Source organism: Humulus lupulus, chromosome 1 (assembly GCF_963169125.1).
Source record: "Humulus lupulus chromosome 1, drHumLupu1.1, whole genome shotgun sequence".
In the NCBI taxonomy this organism is placed as follows: Eukaryota; Viridiplantae; Streptophyta; class Magnoliopsida; order Rosales; family Cannabaceae; genus Humulus; species Humulus lupulus.
Window position 1 is genome coordinate 306,247,142 of NC_084793.1, and position 21,993 is coordinate 306,269,134.

Genomic DNA, 21,993 nt, shown 5'->3' on the forward strand with positions numbered 1-21,993 from the left:
TGAAGATGTTTATCATGCATAGTGGAAATGTCAGACAAATGGGTCGATTTGAAAAAGAAGTGACTTTGCTGAAAGAAAAAATTCAGGATGAGGACAACTCTGATATTATTCTTTTCACACAAATGTCTCAGTCTCTTTCCATAGAGGAGTTTTTCTTTCTATTATTTCATGGCAGTTGTGGCACTCTAGAGGTTGTTTTTCACATGAGCTACCTATCCCATAGCCAAGTGATATGGTAGATATATTGATAAGTACTAGACAGTGCTGGAGCACCAATGGTGAATTTTCAGGCCATTGATGATGGAATTAATCTTTTGCCAATGACCTAAAAACTTCAAAAAAAATATATTCATTTCTTCCAATTGCCTTAGTGATTGGTGGCTATGACTTCTAATATGGTTCCATGGATACTAATAGAGTAATGATATGTACACTCAAATATTATATACTCAAATATGTACACTCAAATATTATACACATTAGCGAATAACATTTATTTAAACTATAATCTACAGTTTTAAAAACAATGTCATATCACTATATGTAATATTTGAGTGTACATATCATTACTCGTACTAATATGACTTCTCACTTCTTTGCTAACGACGAGGGTGTTCCTTCAGTTTTTATTAACTTACACTTAGTTATTCCTTAGTGTGATTTGGTGTGTATTTTCCCTTAAAAGTAAGTTAATTATAAGAGTCAAGATAGATAGCCAAGTAGAACATAATTATAGTTTTTATCTAACTTATAATTTGGGTATTTTTATAAATATGGTTTGATTTAAGTTATAGTAAATTTGCTTTAAATTTGGATTAGGTCCAAAATTTATAAATCCAAAAAATATTGGCTTAGAGCACTTCCAATGGAGGTAGTAAAATGTCTAATTCTTTATAATATAGAAAAAAAATTATTAAATAATCTTTCAATGGGTGATGTAAAGTTATATTTTTTTACCTAAATGAATAGTCTTTTTCTATATGTAGTGAAACACTATTCATCAAGTTATAAATATTTTATTATTTTTTTATAAACTTTTGTATATATATATATGAGTGCGATACTATTATATTTAATAATTTTATTTCTTAAAATAAATAAAATATTTTTTAAAAATATAATATTTTAATGATGTAGAGAAAAAACAGAGAATATGATGTATGATATAATGTATACGTTTGAGGTAAATTATAAAAAAAAATATGTTTTGGTGATGTATTTTGTAATATACTTTCTCTATAATATTTAGCTAAAACTCACAAAAACTTCTTCAATCAGCTCCTTTATACATATATTTATAATAGCTATGCACAAACTTCAATTAATCTATATCTACATTTACATATCATTTATATAATATTTTAATATTATTATTTTTCTTTATAAACTTTCTCTCTCCCATTTAGTATATATATTTATTATTTCTTTTTTCTTTTTCAATTATTTTATTTTACTTTAATTAATAAAATATGTTTAAAGATATAATATTTAAATGATATAGATAAATATATAGAAAAGTTGATGTATGGTATAATGTAAAACTTAGAGGTAAAATATAAAATAATAAATAACATTTTTGCCCCCCGAACTATGACCATTGTATGATCGTGCCCCCTGAATAATTCGCGATGTTAAAAATTCCCTCCGAACTATGTACGTTACTAAAATATGAGATTTCTGTTAGATTTCATCCTATGTGGCTAACAGATTGATGGCGTAGCATATTGTCTGTTGATGTGGCAGTGCCATGTTTAGAATAATTATCAATTTTGCCCCCTGAACTTTGACCATTACCAAATTATATCCCTTTTATAAATTTTTTTTTTCTTAAAAATAATAATTAATTCCTTAATAAATAAAAAAATTTAATTATCAACAAATAACTCATTTTTACTTTTTCTTAAACAATATTAATTAAAACTATTTTAGAATGAACATTTAAAATAAATACTAAAACAAAGAAAAAACTTTTAATTAAAGAAGTGGACAAAAGACTTAAATAAATAAATACAAATTTTAATTTAAGAGGAGGACAAATGGGAAAAAACTTTGTTTTAGGATTTATTTTTTAATTTTTATATCAACATATATATTGTAAAAGAAAAGAAAAAGTAAAAAAAAAAATTATTTGCTATTAATTAGATTTTTATTTTTTGAGTATTTGAATTTTATTTAATTAATTTGAAACTTTTAGTGTTGATTATTTTCTTAATCTTTTAAAATGATTTAAAAAAAAAAAAGTAGTCTTAATAAAAATGATATAGTTTGGTAGTGGTCAAAGTTCAGGGGGCAAAATTTCTAATTATTCTACATATGGCACTGCCACATCAAGAGACAAAATGCTACATCATCAATCTGTTAGCCACCTAGGACGAAATCTAACAGAATTCACATATTTCAGTAACGTGCATAGTTCGAGGAGAATTTTTAACATCGCAAATCATTCGAGAGGCACGATCATACAGTGTTCATAGTTCGGGGGCAAAAATGTTATTTATTCAATAGAAAAATATGTGTTTTGAGGAGGTATTTTAAATAATGGAGTAGAGCATCCATTGTGAGTGAAAATTAGCATGTTTGATACTCTTTCCACTTGTTTGGATCTTTAATTTTTTGTGGGAAAAAAAAAAAGAATTCCAAATAATTTCATTTTTTTTCATATTTGGACTCAAACAAAAAATTGAAAATTTATTTTCTAGAAGAAAATTCAAAATAAAAAATTCTTTACATTTTTTCCATTCTTTTCTCTAATAATTTTTTTTTCAATAAAATCCAAAATTCAAACAAAATTGCCTTATTATTTTTTAATTTTTTGGTGTATATTTTATGTGCTACTAATTTTGAGAATTAAGGATGAAATGAGAAGCAATAGTCTTTTAAGATTCTATTTGTCAAAATTTACTAGTTAGGGACTTAAATGCAAATAAGGAATAACTCATAAAGTTTTCATGTAAATTACACTATTTCATTTCATTGAGAGATGGTCTCTGTTCGATTTGGTCATCTTCTTCGTCAAAAATCACAAATCACGATTCACGGGTACAGCTATCGTTTCTTCATCAAATTCACAGAGAACCTAACGCTGCTCTAGTTGGGTTCTCCTCCGGCCAACTCACTTCTCCGGTTCTCTACCCTAAATCCTAATCAGGTATCTTATGTTACTCTTTAGTTTTCATTTCCATAAATCTTTTGATTAATCTATACATGTGTGTGTATATATATATTTATATATATTCTAGAAATGTAGTACTGAGCTTAGACTCTTGCAAGTGAAAATGAAATCCTGTTAGCATTCTTTCTCTTTTATAGGAAAAGTGAAGTCAATTTTTGGTTGAATTGGTTCCCCAAAGCATCGATACGATTATTTGTATATTCTCAGATTTGTTATAAAATCACAATTCCAATTTGGAATCCATCGAAATTCAAAATTTTACCTTTTGTTAAACGTTAGATCCGAAAACCAATCAATCGCGGTCGTTTTTATTCAATTTTTGCTTAAATAATAGAGAATTAACAATCTTCTTCTACATTTGATACATAGGAAGCCAAATGCAGAGGCTTAAATGCTGCTTGAGCTCTCATGCTTTACATTTCTGGTTTGTGATAATTACAGGTAAATTTTTTGCCTAATTGTTTCAAATTTGCATGTAAATTATACATTTGTTATGTATATTAAACGCTTTTTCCTGCATTATTCTTCAGCTATTATATCACAGGCGTTAAGAGCTGCATCAGTTGTGGTTCCGAGTTCCAATTGCTACGTTATCAATAACTCTAGTCGAATTGTGGATTTTGTATCCTTTGCGTGATTAATTCTAGTTATAAATTAGAAAAAGTTAGCATTCAGTAGATTTTTTCTTGTTAAAATTAATTTCCTTAACTGCAATCTAGACGAGTTGGATTGGACATGCTTTCGAATATGATGCAGAGGTATTCTTAAATAAGTAAAACTATTCTTATAATAATGAAATTCATTGTGAAATTGATACGTGCAGATGGTTATGCTTTGATGTTAACATGGGAGTTTGTCTTGATAGGGACATGGCGCAGACTTGGTTGTTCGATTTTGTAAAGATGTGGAAACTAGATCACAAACGGTAGTCAATGTCACCATGTTCTCATGTACTTTCTTGTTTTTTTTTTCTTTCTGTATAGTTTAAATTTTACATCTTGTATTTGATATCACTTGTTTATGGTATAGCCACTTCACTTGCATATGAAATGATCTAATATTTATTTAATACAAACAAATGTTCAATTAATAGCTCATTTTCTTGCAAATAATCTTAGAACAATGTTATTACACGTGCAGTGCGTGCACCTCATTGAATTTCAGTCCTGTGAACACTTCTTATTTTTATTCTTCACCATAATCATGCAGGGATATGTGGACTTTGGTCGCTTTGATAAGCTTAACTACTTCGTTGCTGCTGCAGGACAAGTTGACTTTGTTCAAGTGAGCTCTTTTTGTTTCTGAACTGTACTATTCAGGAGATTCTTATATTCAATCTGAAAACCTGATTGTCTTAGCTGTCTCAGTTTCTCAACTTTTTAGGGCTTTTACAATGGAGACCTGAGACAGTGCGAGGACAGTTATGATAAGATGGGACGAACAGCACAGGTTGGTTTTCACGTCAAAGAACATTTTTGCAGTCTTTGCCACTCTCAATGTGCTCACACTTGTTTATAATTTGCATTATTTTCAGGTAAATGTGATATGCGGGGCTTGTCCAAATGGAAAATGTGAAGGTTTGTGAGTGATATTTACTTACTACTATCTGGTTTGTGTTGTCTCTATACTCATGAATCGAGACTGGTTTTTATTATATTTTGTGTTTTCAGGTTTACCTGGATGCGTCTGCAATATCTCTTACGAATCTACTTGCAGGTTTACTTAGAATGCCTTGATTTTCATTTTTGTAGGAAAGATCTCTTATAATGAACATTGTGAGAATTTCTGTAGACTTGTATCAACCAATATTACAGCTAACAGAAATGCATACACAGCTAGTATTATGCAAAGCTATCTTCTGTAAAACTCCTAAAAAAACTAAATCTAAATTAAAGAAACTCATTCTCAAGTTTCTTTCTTTTAGCTTTGAGAAAGAAAGATGTAATGTTTTCTCTTCTGGAAAATATGCTAGTAAGAGTGATACATGTGCTATTTTTGAATACGGTGATAATTAATTAAATTTTATTGTTCATATCCTCTCAGAGTTTTGGTTGATCTTGCCATTCCGTGTGGGAAACCAGGTCCGCGAGTATTTAAGGGCTTCACGGTTGGCTTCCATCCACGAACATGGGAAATTGTGAGGATATGTTTCATGCAATCCAAAATTTTGCTTTTATAAAAAGTAAATATGAATTAAGATAACCTTTACAAACATGTAGGTCAATGATGGCATGACTCAGTTGGGTTTTGAAGAGTCTCATCATGAGTTCAGGTATGAATACTGGACCGTGGATTGATTTGCTTTGTTCACCTTTCTTCTCATTGTTTCTGTCTCAGTTAGTAGTGAGTTATTTTGCTCCGCATTCTTTTAATTTTACTTCCAATACTTTCTATATTATGCAGCTTCGCAACTGAACAGGCTCATGTTGCCCTATACATGACTGCAATTGCTTCCCTGTCAACTTTGGTGCAGAAACCTATTGTTGAGGTAGTTTGGTACCCATAAATCTAGTATTTGAAAAAAAAAATTAACAATTGAATGATATGTTTATATTTAATCTCTGTTTAAACAACAATCCTCAGGTTTTCCCTGACAATGGCCTTGAGGTCAGATTATCAGGCTCAGGAACTTCTGGAAAACCTCCCACAACTTTGTCACCCACAGTGTTGGCCATAGATTGGAGATGTAGGCTTCAATTCTTGTTTTGCTATCTATATTCATTAACATTCACTAAAATTCTGACTTTTAAATTTCAGGTGAGAAGGCTCGTGATAGTCCATACAAAGTTAATATCACTATCCCAGTTGAGGGTTATGAACCTGTGCAGTTCATTCTTACTAAAATGTGTGGTATGTTTGCATTCATTGCGAAAACTGCTTTCAATAAGCTTTACACTCTAATTCATGGCAAAATATCAGCAGCAGTTCAAATTGTGTAAACTTGAAGAAAAAGTACCGATTTTAGTATATCGACAGAGCCTATAGATACAACAAATTAGTCCCTTTTTCTATAATACCACACTTATTAGAGGGTAGCCAATTTTTGCTCTAGAATATTTGTTTTATGACTGCTTTGAATGAAGAATGGAAATAATTGGGAATGCAAAATAAATAATTGTTAGCTTAGTGGCAGTAGAATTATCAATTATGCGATTATACAAAAAACCACTTTCATATTTTACTTCAATTTATCTCCATTTGCCAGCTGACACTTTATTGGTTTGTTCAAATTTTTGCAGAATTCAGGCAGGATCAAGCTGGAGATGTTACAAGAGGATGGGCTACATTTGGAGTTTTATCCTGCATGTATGGCCAATTTGATATTAATACTAATAAAAAATTGTTCATCATGTAATTTTTAGCTACAACAGTTAATGCATTCTACTCCTTACGTTATCTATTTCAAAGAGGCACTTTCTATTGATTTGCCTTACATTCAACTGAATATATCTTGATTGGCATGTTAATAATTTCACCGATCTTTCTGTTTGAATGTACTGGCTTGGGACAGATTCATAGTCTTATCAACTCTGTTCTGTTGTGGAGGGTTTATGTACAAAACTCGAGTTCAACACCAGGTAAACCTTTTATTTTATTTCTTTATTTCCCTTGAAAGCTTCTGAGGTCAGTGTTTGGGGTTCATAATCTTTTATGTTCATTTGTAATTAACTAATTGTTGTTTTTTTAATCATATGCAGCGTGGAACTGATGCATTGCCAGGCATGACAATTCTATCAGCCTGTTTAGAAACGGTTAGCATACTTCACCATTAAAATATAGTATTTTTATGGTCTCACTTATCTGAGATTTTAGCATATGGCTAACTAAGTTGGTACTATTTTTGTATTCTAAAAAAAGAATTTTCTTGGATAGGATAACCAATAATGTGGCTAAATTTCAGAATAATTAATCAATAATACTAAAGCTATAAAGTAGGTTACCAAATCTTGGCAACAAAAGGGTATATTATTGCAGAATTGGAATGAATGAAAGATAATAGGGGTCAACTTTTGTCCCCTGGTAGATCCAACTCCAAAGATTGGTCAAAAACATAGATTAACAAGGTGAAATTTGTTGGTATGAAAAATAGGTGGGTGGAGGAATAGGGCGAGGTTACACGCGAACAGAAGACTTGAATAGTGCTTATGCTAGTGAAGCTTCTTGGGAACGCCCTCCTGCCTCTGCCTCTGCCTCTGCTCAAGAAGGAACAAGAAGACAAAGTGAAAGGAAATATGGTGCAATTTAAAACTAAACTCAATACAATAGAAAAGAAATATGCCTAGCTATGCTAGTGTGCTGCTCTCTATGTAATATCCAAACTCATTTGAGAAGTTCTTGTAGTTGAAGCCTTGTTGCATAGCATTTGGAAAAATCAATGGAGCTCATTCACTATAGGGTTTAACTAGGGTTTTTGGGAGGGTTGTACTCTGAATTTTGTTGTGATTAAAAAATATTTTTTTCAAAAAAAAATGATAACTGAGTTTGGCAATAAAGTCTTTGAATTTACAGCTGTTACCAATTATATTTTTAACAAATTATTGTTGTGTTTCTTTTTGAATTTATATTGTCTCCAAATTAGCATGTTTATGCTTGGCCGACACTACTCCAAATGGCTTTTCTATCTCAATATCTCAATATCTATTCTATATAAAAAGTGTCTAGATAACGGAAATTCTTGGTTTTAATGGTTTTTTAATTTTTTTCAGTTAATTTTAACAGAATATTCTTATATTTAACAGAATATTCTTATATTTAACAGTAGATTGTAAATATGAATTAAACTTAAATAATTAAACAAATTAAAATAAGATATTTTTGAGATATTTTACAATGATAACTATTTAAAAATAATAAAATCATATATTTTATAACTTAAATAAAATTTAATCAAACTTGATATTATATTAAACATATAATATATAATCATTTGTTGTCACTCAAAAACTAGAACAAATATAAACTTAGACAAAAATAAATAAATAAATAAATTAAAATAAGATATTTTATGATAATTTAAATAATTAAATCATATTTATTTAAAAATAATAAAGACATATACATTATTTTTTTTATCTTATAAATTCGTGTGATAGTTTGTTTTTATCAAGTTATTGGAGCTTTTTTTTCTTCATCAAATTCATCAAAGGACATTGCGAGATATATTAAAATCTAAAAATAGTTTATGCATATATACTACTGTCTACACTATGATTTTTTCTATTCTTATTTTATTTCTATTATCAATTTCTTTTTAAATATTATTCTATTATATATATATATTATGTAATCATGTAAATATATATCTATGTCAACGTTATGTTTAGATATCATATATGTAAAGATTATTAATATAAATATTTATATATAATGTAGAAATATAATTCATTCGATTATAAAAATATATATTTTCAAAAAGATAGTGAACCAGTTTTTATTAAAATTATATACAATGTTTACAACTTTAAAACTAAGTAAATGTGCATTGCACGTTGCTTTTACCTAGTTATTTACAATACATCAATAAAGCTTTTTTTTTTTTTATTTGACAATTTACATCCAAAAGGAGAAAAATATTTGACCCGTTTGGTAAAATTTTTGTTTTTTAATTTTTTAAACCCAAAAATACAAAAATTGAAATATTATTTTATTTTTGTTTCTTTATTTTTAAAAAATAAAAATATATTTGGTAACTATTTTTGTTTTTTGTTTTTAAAAACAAAAAATAATAAACGTGTTTGATAATTTATATTTTTATTTTTTGTTTAATAATATGATGTGTTGATTTGAAGAAGAGAAGAAAAAAAAATTGAAAATTGTTTAAAAAAAAATTTAAAAGTGAAATTTTTTTTAATTAAAATTTAAAAAAATAATAAATAAAAATAGAGTTATCAAATACATTTTATGTTTAATTGTCAAATTTTTAACTAATTAAATAAAAAAACTATTTTTTTTAAGTGTTATCAAACAACACTATTATTAAAAAAAAAAAAATTAAAATTGAATACTTTTTTTATAAAGGTAGAGAAGAAGACACTACTGATGGAGTGTTCTTTGATAATTTTTCTTTATATCTTGAAGACATATCTTTTTACATAATTTATTGTTGTGAGTGCTCCAACTTTAAGGAGACCTCTCTTTTGTTTTTGTTTTTGAGATAATAAATATAAAGACTTCATTTTAACATTCAATTTTGTTAAGCTTAGTTGAATTTTTATAATTATTTATTTATAATAAATATATAAAAATAGAAAAAATTAGCTAGCATTATAATATTATTTTAAATAACGAATAATTAACTTTGAAATCATCAATATCTCTTCTAGTGTAAATAACATAATTTTTTTTGTTTTAACGATTTTCTTAGTTAACTTTAACGAAATATTTTAAATATATAATAAAATATACTTTTAAAATCAATTAAAATTAAATATTTATTAATTATATTAATATAAATTTAAATATTAAAAAATATCATTAGATATTTATTAATTATATAAATTTAAATGTTTAAAATATCATTATTATAATAATACTAGATACAAATAATGTGCAATATGCATGTTTGCTTAGTTTTATTTATAGAATTTATTAATTATTTTTATTAAATTTATATTAATGTCATATAAATTTTGAAATAAATATCCTATTTTAATTAAATAATTTATTTATTTTTGTTTAAGTTCATATTTGTTCTAGTTTTTGAATTTGGGAATGAGAACAAGATATTATATATTATATGTTTAATGTAATATTAAATATTATACATTGATTTTAAATTTAAGTTTCTTGCTAGTTTTTTTAAAAAAAAAAAAGCAATTTGTTGATAATTCACATTAGATTATATTATATGTTTAATATGATATTATTCTAATAAGTGAGTTTATGTTTAATTAAATTTTATTTAAGTTATAAAACGTATGATTTTATTATTTTTAAATAATTATCATTGTAAAATATCTAAAAAATATCATATTTTAATTTGTTTAATTATTTATTATTCTAAAATAATTATCATTGTAAAATATCTTATTTTATTTTCTTTAATTATTTATTATTTTAAAATAATTTTCATTGTAAAATATCTAAAAAATATCACATTTTAATTTTTTTAATTATTTATTTTATTTTATTTAAATTTAAGTGTTTACAAACTACCATTAAATATAAGAATATTCCGTTAAAGTTAACATTAAAAAAATAAAAAACTGTTAAAATTAAGAATTTTCGTTATCTACACACTTATTATATAGAAGAGATATAATACAATACTATTTAATTAAAAATAATAAAATCATACGTTTTATAACTTAAATAAAATTTAATTAAACTTAAACTCACTTATTAGAATAATATCATATTAAACATATAATATAATCTACTTTCACTTAGCAACAAATTATTTTTTAAAAAATATAGCAAGAAACTTAAATTTAAAATCTATGTATAATATTTAATATTACATTAAACATATAATATATAATATCTTGTTGTCATTCTCAAATTCAAAAACTAGAGTAAACATAAACTTAAACAAAAATAAATAAATTATTTAATTAAAATAAGATATTTATTTGAAATTTATATGACATTAATATAAATTTAATAAAAATAATTAATAAATTTTATAAATAAAATTTCATATTACACGTTGCTTGTATCTAGTAATTATTATATATATGCAGTCTTATATTAAATATTAATATAATAATGATATTTTATAATATTTGAATTTATATTAATATAATCAATAAATATATAATTTTAGTTAGTTTTAAGAGTATATCATGTTAAATATTTAGAATATTCCGTTAAAAATAACAAAACAAATCGTTAAAAACAAGAATTTCTGTTATATAGAAGATATATATAATTTTACTCTATAAAATGTTAGTGTATTTTATTATCTTTCAACAATTTATCTAATATTTAAAAGAGTTTATATATTTTTAGACCCTGTGTTTTGTCTCATTACCTGTTTGGATCCTATATTTTGTAAAATAGTTCAAATATGTCCCTAAACCTGATTTTGATGAACAAAAAATTGAATATAACAATCCTTAGGCAGAACGAGTATATTTTTTTTGTTTTGAGTTATTAGTTTGATAAATTATTTATGATTTTAGTTCAAATTTTTTTGGCCAAAATCAAATTTAATGATCTATTTGAATTATTTAAAAAAATACAGCTCCAAAACTACACAAAAAAATCCCTTTTTTATAACAAATTGCAAAAGTATTATAATAGATAAAAATACTAAAATACCTAAAATATCTTTAAAAAAAAAATGGCAAATGAATTATTGTTCCCAAAACAAAATATGTCAAATGAAAACCTATCTCTTTCCTTTCCAAGCCGCTCGCCCCTCTCACTCTTCCCCGTTCCCTCTCCTTCTCTCTCTCTCTCCTGCTCGAAACACCAGCAGCTGTGGGGGCTTCAACTACGACGGCGAGGGGATATACGAGGCTTCAACCACGGTGGAGGTCGACGGGGTTGACAGAGGCTCAGCGGGACTGCCGGAGGCTCGACGACGTGGACTCGGAGACTCGTTGGTGCAGGTAAAGATCTCTCTCTCTCTCGTTCTGTTTTATTGTCGACGTCGACCTGGTTGCGTGGGCTGGGGATGGTGGTGCGACGGGGTGCCATGGGTGTTCAATTCCTGGTTTGTGTATTTTTTTTTATTATTGTAAAGCAATTTATTTATTTCTTTTTGTTTAAATGGTTCTCGTATCTTGCTCTGTGCAGTCAAATTTAAGGAGTGAAGTCCACTCGACTTCCCTCTTACGCCACTTTTCCCCATGTTTTGGCTCCAAACGGAGTGAACCCCTAGAGACCTAGAAGGAAACGGTATGGAGCTCTTTTGTTGTAGCTTCTGTTTTATTTTGGATATTTGTATGTGGGTTTTGCTGTTAATTGATTTGGTTTTACCTTGAAATTTCTATGTTCTGTTTTCATTAGGGATAGTTAGTAATATTTCTTATTGTATCATTAATACTTGGTTTGTTGTGACCAAAAACTTTTCTACTTGGATCAAAATCTTGTATTCTTTTGTGATTCTAAACTGTTTTTTACTTTATAGTAATTTATGAGATCTGTTATTTTATTGTTCTGCACTCTACAATCAAGTGATCAAATTCTTTATTTCACTATCCTTGCATATATTGATCACAAAATTTGACTCACGAAAATGTGATTTTGGTGCCTTTAATTTGTACAATATTATGATAATTACTATTTCATTTTTATTGTTACTGTGTCCCATAAGCTAATCTCAATAAATTTATTACTATTGTGGTTGGATTAGTTGCAAGTAAATTTTGTTTAACTTCTCTATCATTTTCCCCCTGTTTCTCTCTCACACATGTATACATGAACACATATTTCTTATTATTAAGTCATTAAAGTATACTCAAAGTTTTGATGCATACCATCTGTTTGAGGAATCAGTATTCTTTTGTTTTCATTCTTCATTCTTATTTGTAGTTGTACAATTAGCCATTTTGAAACACATAATATATAACATATATATGTGTAAGCATGGGAGTTGCGCACTGTGTAATCTTGCTTTAACACCACCGTTATCTTTTATTATTGTCCTAAAAAGTTACCATTTCTAGTATAGCTACTAAAGATGACTACTTTTAATACAAATATTCTAATGGAACTTTCTTATGAATTAATCTTTCATTTCATGAATGAACCACAAATTGCATATGCATTATTCTTGATTATATTTCATGCATTATAAAGATGAACCACGTAATTTTAGAACAAAGTCTTCTCTTTTTTCAATGCTCATACCTTATAATGACTTTCTTGCTTTTAGACAAAATAATGTGCAAGACTTGGCACCTGATCATGCTATACAAAATATTTTGACTATGTGTACAATGACTCTTTATGAAATAACATGTTGAATGCATTTTATAATTTAACGTATTTTTGTTTGTCTAATTATATGACATATTGAACTTTTTTTTTCAACCTTTTGACCACATATATCTAAATTAACGCATGCATTAACCTTGCTTTTTAGGTCTCTCAAATTTTACATCCTTAAAAGAATGGAAGAAGCTAGCATGTTTAGAATGAATATTATTTTAGTTGTTTAAGTTTCCTCACCTTGTGTATTTATCACTCTGGTATTTCTATTTTTGCATCGTATAATCTTGTAAACAAATTTGAACATCAATATTCATTTGTCCATATCTTAGTTTGAGTATAGTATATTTTTGCATCATATATGGGCTTTGCTTTTGTTCAAAAAAGTATAATATATTTTTTTACTAGTGATTCCCAGTCTATTGTGTGTGTTGCGTGTACCTCAGTCCCACCACCTGCATGGCTCCTGAAATTTTATTGGTGAGGGAAACAATTAATATTTTACCTTTTAAATGTGTTGATATTTCTGTTTTCAAGTTACATACATATTTTTTTACTTTAATATTGCACATAGTTTTTCTTGATTATTTTATTAACAAAATATCATTTTAGTTTGTAATTGACTATCGAATAGCTGGATTATAAATTGATATCTAATAATTATTATTGTGTCTTTTCTTTTGCTTAGGTTTGTTTCTTTGTTTTGCACTTGTGTTTGCCTCTAGAATATTAGTTTAACAAGGTCTATTTAATCCCTTTTAGATTTATGTTTACATTTATATTTAAATTTTTAATCTTTCAATATGTAACCGTAGTTTGAAGTACTGAATGCACTGAGTACCTTGATAGCAAAGTCAAACAGGTTGCACAAACTTTTGCTTGAAAAGGTTATTGTTTTTTTAGTTGCTATATCATTAACTTGCATCCTAGTTATGATGGTGGGAATAAGCAAGTTAGGTTGAGAATTGTAAAACCAAACCATAAGTTAGTTAGCAAATAGTTTCAAGTGTTCTAAGGATACTCTGTCTATGTTATAATTTGATGTATTATTAGGATTGGATCTTTAAATTAATGCTCCTATATAAAACACCTAGTTTTTCTCTGTTTGTGGCTCTGGAGAATAAATAAACTTGCTTGAACTTTGTCTAAACTAAGACAATATTAAAGATTATGGAATTTATTTAAAGTGACTTTATATATTGTATATCTGTGGAGCTTTGAATTTTTTTAGGCTGGTTATACTGTTCTCTTACTCTGGTCCTGTATTGAAGGTACAAAAAAAAGCTCATGCTAGTTCATTACATTCACAGATATTGTACTTAGATGTATTTTTTGCTCTTGTTATGGATCCCCCTCTATTTCAAATATAAAAAAACTGTAAATCTAAGATTTGTGTATATATTTTGTCTCATAATGTTTGTTGTTTTGGCTCTTCCACTTTTATCTATTATTTCACATTACCTTTGAGTTTTGGGATATTTTTTATTTTTTATTTTATCTCTTGGCTTAACTTTGATGTGTTTGGTTTTTGTAGGTTCAATTTCCACGAATCTTGGATCATGGAAGTCTTGTAAGAAATTCTCATATTCCATGAGAAGTAAGTACACTTATGTCTAGTTTATGTTTTGCATAGAAGCACTGTCATTTTGAATATACATATCATTATATATGTCATACATTATTTGAAGCTTGTATAGAAAATAAGAACCATCCATCATGCATGTATTCATGAATGAAAGATTGCTATGCATGTGGAAAATCCAAGTATAATAGAGTGATGTATGCAGTGAGATACCTTTGTAGAGATTCTGAACAATTCTCGTCACTAAAGCCACCTCAAACCATGTTTTTCCAGCCATATTGAACATCATCTATTTCTTCTTTTCCACATGAAATATTGATAAATGAATATGGACCAAACAGGGGAGTCCTTGAATCGTTCAAACTCATATTATTATATCTGGTCAATAATATAATAGTTGATGAGTTTTGTTTTATTGTGGTCTCTAGTCAATTTACCAAGTTCAGAGTTTCTGACCTCCCAGTTGAATTCAACTTCTTATTTTTGACTGCAAAGTCATAAAAAATGATGGGACTATATCATTTTAGTATATATGTGTACTTCTTTAAATTGTATTAGTCACTGGTTCAATTTATTAGCAAAATAATAATCAGATTTAACTTGTTCATTAAATTTTGACCATGGATTACTTTATATATCATTGCTATAAGACCAGACCAGTGACTATATTCTTAGAAAATTCATCATATATATATATATATATATTAGTAATTATCTATAAATTCCCTATGTTTTGTATTTTTATAATCAGAAATAAAAATAAATGAATAATTAATAATGATTCTTAGAGACAGTGTTTTATGTGTTTCTCTTAGAGACAGTGTTTTATGTGTTTGGTTTTAATGGTATTAGCAGAGTAGAATTTTGATGCGCTTTACTCCCTCTTCCATATCTCATTACACTTTGCTATAATTGACATGTGAGTTTTTACTCTATTTTACAACCCCACTCCATAGCTCCTGTCTCATATGATTTATCTCCAAAGCAAAGCCTATCTAGGACTTCTTGTAGACTTTTTAATTCAACTTCTCTCACCTCTAAAGCAGTATGGATTGAATATGGTTCTGTGTCCTCAAGTTGCAGATGTATATTAGCAAGATCAAGTTCCCTTATTTGTTTTGACTGTACATAAAAATAAAAAGAAGACGAAGAAAAGAAAATTAGACCAAAAGTACTAGCTATATAGACATTAAAAGCAAATAGGATTGGCAATTTAAAGTGCTCACTTGTACGTCTAGTGTTTTTGTAATCTGACCTTCAAGATGGTTAAGTTTTTGGATTAGTTTTTCTGCCTTTGCTCTTTTGAATTCTGATTCTGGCTCTTTTCTGATTCTGATTTGATTTTGAATAAAATAAATAGGAAAGAGTGAGTTAGGGTGGGGAGCAACAAGGATATGTTTGAAAGAAAAAATGCTGAACTTAAGGCCACTGATCTGCCACTCCAAAGGGCCACAACCATAATAATATTAAAGTTTTCTTGAAAAACTAATTGCTTTTTCTTCAATATTTGCCTCTGTGTACACCATAACAGCCATAAAGAGTTATATAGCTTCAACCCCATTAATGAAATTAACAAATTTGTTTCTTCTCTCTTTTATTCTCTTCTGTTACTCTATTTTTTATGGTCATTTAATTCAATTGATAGTTTAAATAAATCAGAAAGTGGTGGAGATTGGACCTTTTTTTTTTATTAATTTCCATAGTGTAAATTCAGTAGTGTTGAGAAGCAAACAATATAGTTGTATTAATTTTTTTGTTTATTATAACTCAATGATAGTATATTGCTGCAAACTACATACGTGTTGTATATAAAATATTCATAGCTTTTTAATGATTTTGTATATAGTCCAGCAGCGAATACAATATTCAAGATCTCAATTATAATGTTATGATCCCAACCCAAGCCCCACTTTATCTGTTAAATCTTGCGCCAAATCAAAAAGAAAATTCTGAGAGTGAGATAGAATGATCATAGATCATTATTAACAAAGTCCAATAATGTTTGATTGTTGGTATTTTCATATTAATATGCCCACTTATATTAAATACTTATATTAAATTTGGTTATGCATCGTAAAATACACACATAATATACACCTTTACCAAACATTTGATAACTACTGAATTTAAATTGGATTTTTTTGTCAATAATAGATACTTGTGACAGACTTTGAATTCTTTGGTTTGGACTATTAGGAACTGGTGTAGTGCTATGAATTTATAGAAATATACTCAATCAAGAAGACATGATTAAATGCATGCAGCCCTTATATATATGTCTGTGTTTATGGAAAAGGAACAGGCTAGGACAGAATAAGATTCTCGTAGTTATATTTTATGAATATTGTTTTTGTTTAGCCATTTTTTAAACAACATACTGCAGATTCTCATGAATAAAGAATTTTTTTTTAATTCTTTGGCACCGGCAGGGTTTTAGTGGCATTTCATTGCAGTTCAGCTCTTAGCTTCAAAGCAGAGCAATCGAGCTAGGGTTTTAGCAGAAGAGAGAGAGAGAGAAAGAGAGAGAGAGAGATGCTGTACATAGTGGGATTGGGATTGGGTGACGAGAGAGACATAACTCTTAGAGGCTTAGAGGCAGTGAAGCAATGCGACAAGGTCTACATCGAAGCTTATACTTCTCTTCTCTCTTTCGGTATCTCTTCAGATGGCCTTTCTACCCTGGTACACTTCTTTCTCTTTCTCTTCAATTTGGTTACTTTCTTTTGCACCAATTTCCAAAGCTAACAACTTTATTGATTAATTTATTTTTTCATTGGTCAGGAAAAACTTTATGGAAGGCCAGTGATTCTTGCCGATAGAGAAATGGTTGAGGAAAAAGCCGATGAAATACTCTCAGCTTCTCGTGTTTCTGATGTGGCTTTCCTTGTAGTTGGCGACCCTTTTGGGTATGTTCGTTCAATTTTCTGTTTTGCTTTTCTTTGTGATTTTTTTTTCTTGTTTATATTAAAAATTATATCAATTCTTCCTTATTAGATGAATGTTACATGTATGTATATATGCATTGCTGATTTGGGCCATCTCAAATTCCATGGATATGTAGAAGAAGTTAATTGTGATCATAAATATTCTTACTTAGCTGCACAAGGACCTTTGAAAGACCTTCAAACTTTTCTCTAATCTTTATTCAATCTTACTTTCCAAATATGACATTTATATACATGCGATTCTTTGTTCAATTTACTTAAATTTCCCTCTATTCTTCCTCATGTTTACATATGGATTTCCTACTCAGAGCAACAACTCACACTGATCTTGTTGTTCGGGCAAAGAAATTGGGTATTGTTGTCAAAGTAATACACAATGCTTCGGTGATGAATGCCATTGGAATTTGTGGGTTGCAGCTCTACCGTTATGGAGAGACAGTGTCAATACCATTCTTTACTGAAACCTGGAGACCAGACAGCTTCTATGAGAAAATTCAAAGCAACCGGAATCTTGGTCTACATACTCTCTGCTTATTAGGTGAGGTGAGACAAGGTTCTCTGAGAGTCTGATAAGAGTTGCAAAATCTGAGATTCTTATTAACACAAACATTTCTTTTTACTTTTGTTATCACAGATATTCGTGTGAAGGAACCCTCTCTGGAATCTTTATGCAGGTATGTTTTCAAGTGATTGATCATTTTTTTTATTGTACAAAAAACCATTTCAAACACAGCCGTCGAAAATGCTCGACATCTTGTTTGGAATGACATTTTGCAAAGAATTATCAAAAGAACGCAATTTTCACCAATTTCTTTTGTTTGGATTGCAAGACCAACTAATGCCTTCTCCATGTATTTCTTGTTTAATTTTAGAGGGAAGAAGCAGTATGAACCACCTAGGTACATGACAATAAAGACTGCCATTAAGCAGCTCCTGGAAGTTGTGCAAGCAAAAGTAGAATCTGGTAATGATAACTACTACTATTACTCTATGACTCCCTCATGTCTTACCTTTGAATTTCAAAGAACTAAATCAGACTTAGTTTATCAATTTAACATTGAATGTTATTGTATTATGTTGCGTTGCAGTCTACAATGAAGACACGGAGTGTGTTGGTTTTGCTAGAATTGGATCTGAAGATCAGATCGTTGTGGCTGGTACAATGAAGCAACTTCAATTGATAGATTTTGGAGCTCCTCTTCACTGTCTTGTCATAACAGGCAATACCCATCCAGTGGAAGAAGAAATGCTGGATTTCTACAGAGTGGGAAAAGAGAATCTGGAGCAAGTAGATGACAGGACATCGTAATGAAAGCACACCTTTAAGTAAGGTTGTGTTCGGAATTCATCTAATATTATTTGAGTTTTGCTAAAGTAGATTAAGGTGTTCAACACTACTTAAATCGGCATAGGCATCGCATGTGTTTTTGAATATTTTCTTGAGCATTGCTCTTTTGTTAACACTAAGAAAGGGCTATTGTTTGTTACCTCTTCAATTTCATGTTTTTTTCCTATCAAATGGTACTGAAGGAGTGTGCAACTACTCAAATTTTGATGTTATGTAAAAAATTAAACTCTTCAATATTTTGTGCTGAAAGGCCTAATTTTTCAATATATTGAATATTTAAGACTATTTGAATATTTTTGTTGTTGATGACGGTGTTGAATGTTTTAAACTAATTTGTGGATTATTAATTCAATATTGAATGTTTTTATTTGAAAATTAAGTTCATTTGATGATGCTAGTATATATTATAAAGTTAATTTTAATTATATAAATAAAAAATAAAAATATAATAGAATAAGTTAGTGTTATATAAATGAATATATAATGAGAATTTAAACTTATCTAAATATTAAAATAATAACAAAAATGTATTATACTATCTATTACAATAACACTTTTTATAAGTAAAGAATTTTGTTATACAAATTTCATTATATAACACAAAAAATGTGTTATACTAAAGTGTAGTATAACACAAATTTATAAGTACTGAAATGTGTTATATAATCGACTATAAATAATATAATTAAGGGTTTATACTTTTTTAGACTCTGTATTTGTAACGCCCTGGCTACCCCAGAACAGTTACGGAGAACGGTGAACCGGAAATTTGACCCGCTACCCGAGTCCTTTGGCTAAAAACGTGATCTAAGTGTCGTTAACAGGTTAAGGTGTAAAACCAGTAAAAAGGAAAGGGCACTTTTCATTAAGTAAATAAACTGCTCATGAGCCTTTTAAAATGTTTACAAGTAGTTCGTATCACAAAAGAGTCGCTACAGTTTCAAATTTACAAACTCCGCCGGCCTAAGCGGCAAAAATAGGGTAAACCCCTAGTCTCTCTGAGAACTCCTCGACCGTGGCGATCAAGCGGCCCTGTATGTACATTACATCGCCCAAGCTCTCCACTCAAGGCTGGCAAAGCTTTTCCTTCCCTTTACCTGCACCACATAGCACCCATGAGCCGAGGCCCAGCAAAAAAACACAATATAGCATGATATAATATCAACAATAATCACAGTTATTCCTTCAGGACTATCAGTCCAATGAATAGGTGACAATAGCCAAAAGTCACAATAATGAGCATCACTCCCTCTAGCCATGTGACGATAGGGTCACCAGGGCTTAATCGATAAGTGTTTCATTTATAAGTTTGTTTAGGACAGGTGCAAGGTGATTAGTCACCAACATAACATTCCTCACGACTCTAGAGTCGAAACTATGGACAACGTCCCTTAGCCTTGTGACAAACGGTCACCGGGGTCACATACCTTGGCTAATATCATCTGGTCGTAGACCAGGCAAGCGCTTATAAGTTTCTCGACCCTAGGGTCGGTCAGACATTAATGCTATAGAGCCATTCAATGCATGATTCTCGACTTTAGAGTCGGTCCCTGACTAGTCAGTGTCTTAAGTAGATAATCAGCGTTCACTAGCACTTAATATGCAATCCATGTCCACATATATCAACCAGCATGCCTCAAATATCAAACCATGCATGCCATATATCTATACAGGGTGCAACTATACTGAAACACCGTTTTCTTACCTCTGGTTCGAGTGAGTATTATAATATGAACGACCCCTGAGAACGATAAACCTTTAAATTCCTCGACGGTCACCTGGTCATAACCAAAATATAGGATTCATCAATAAAAATGATAACCAAGGGTTCCCAAACCAAATCCCAGCCCCCGAGACATCAAATACTACCCAACCGGGTACTAGGTCCAACCCCGAGGCCTATGGTTTGAATCCCCAAGCTAAAAACCTTATTTTAGCAAAGTTGGCTCTAAGGGCCGCGGCCCTCCCTGCTTTTGCGCCGCGGCGCGCCTCCAGACAGAGAGGCACCCTGCCTGCCAAACGCCAAGGGCCGCGGCGCTCCCCTGCTGCGCCGCGGCGCCCAGCCCAGAATGGCAAGTCGGCCACACACGAACCAGAATTTAACCCAGCGTTTTTCCCTTCAAACCAGTCCCTCGAATCATCTTAAAACCTTCTCCAAACATGTAATTGAACCCCCAAACCTTACCTATAACACCTCCTCACCAAAACCCAATCATCTAACACCAAGAACTCCCTTTAATCCTCACTTCCCACATCAAAAACCATGAACTAAATACCAAAGATAAAACAGAGCACCAGCTGAAATATATAGTAAAAACTCACCTTGGAACTAGCTTTAAACCTCCCACACCAGCTAAAACAAGTGCTCCAACCTTGCCTTTCAATTTCCTTAGCTTGATCCCACTCCTAGAGCTCAAAACCTCAAAGGAGTAATGAAGAGGGTGATGTACGGGAATGGAGGAGGCAAAACTCTGTTTTTACACTGTTTTATTACACAGCCTTCAGCCACTAAACCTTATATATATCCTCCCCTAAAAAGACCAAAATGCCCTTGTGATATCTAAAGCCTTTCAAACTACTCTAGGGGTAAAATTGGTACTTCTAGCTTAACCCGTTAATTATAATTAACGCTTCCCATTTCCCGCTAATCTCAAAATCCTCAACACCAATATTTCATAACCCGTTACCCTAAAATCCCTGGTAACACTATAACCTTTAATATCACCCCGAGACTCACCCCGAGCCCCGAGCTCAAACCTGTTATGACCAAACCGATAATCACATTTAACGATCGTCTCATGTCGGAATACTCGAACCAATCCACATTATAATGTGGTCTCACAATATATCATTATCGCACATGTAAATATACAATTATACCCTCAACGGGCCAAATTACCATAATACCCCTGTAAACCAATGTGGACTCACATGCATGCATTTAACATCATATAATAATATAATTCTCATAAACATGCATAAACACATTTAATGGTATAATTAAACAGTTATGGCCCTCCCGGCCTACTAATCCAGCCATTAACCATAATAGGGAATCCGGGGCATT

The 21,993-nt window shown here is 29.8% G+C and overlaps 2 protein-coding genes across 3 annotated transcripts; both read left to right on the top strand.

The window, feature by feature from the left end:
* The first annotated feature begins 2,952 nt into the window (after positions 1-2,952).
* Positions 2,953-7,687, top strand: LOC133812689 (uncharacterized). 2 transcript variants are annotated; one of them, XM_062246486.1, is made up of 18 exons: positions 2,953-3,148; positions 3,542-3,613; positions 3,703-3,794; positions 3,892-3,930; positions 4,038-4,097; positions 4,382-4,456; positions 4,556-4,621; positions 4,707-4,749; positions 4,843-4,888; positions 5,216-5,309; positions 5,392-5,444; positions 5,576-5,660; positions 5,756-5,858; positions 5,930-6,022; positions 6,412-6,478; positions 6,684-6,750; positions 6,871-6,924; positions 7,263-7,687. In XM_062246486.1, exons 2-18 carry the CDS (start codon positions 3,550-3,552, stop codon positions 7,416-7,418), a joined length of 1,257 nt encoding a protein of 418 aa, XP_062102470.1. In that variant the 5' UTR covers positions 2,953-3,148; positions 3,542-3,549; the 3' UTR covers positions 7,419-7,687. The 2 variants fall into 2 exon arrangements, with proteins under 2 accessions (XP_062102470.1, XP_062102471.1); XM_062246487.1 differs by lacking the exons at positions 2,953-3,148; positions 3,542-3,613; positions 3,703-3,794 and having other exon boundaries at positions 4,038-4,122.
* Positions 7,688-11,493: 3,806 nt separating this feature from the next.
* LOC133812690 (probable diphthine methyl ester synthase) lies at positions 11,494-19,211 on the top strand. Its single transcript, XM_062246488.1, has 9 exons — positions 11,494-11,727; positions 11,915-12,016; positions 14,586-14,648; positions 17,063-17,315; positions 17,415-17,539; positions 17,887-18,116; positions 18,213-18,252; positions 18,451-18,542; positions 18,667-19,211. The coding sequence occupies exons 4-9, from the start codon at positions 17,166-17,168 to the stop codon at positions 18,885-18,887; spliced, it is 858 nt and encodes a 285-aa protein (XP_062102472.1). The 5' UTR covers positions 11,494-11,727; positions 11,915-12,016; positions 14,586-14,648; positions 17,063-17,165; the 3' UTR covers positions 18,888-19,211.
* Positions 19,212-21,993: the final 2,782 nt, after the last annotated feature.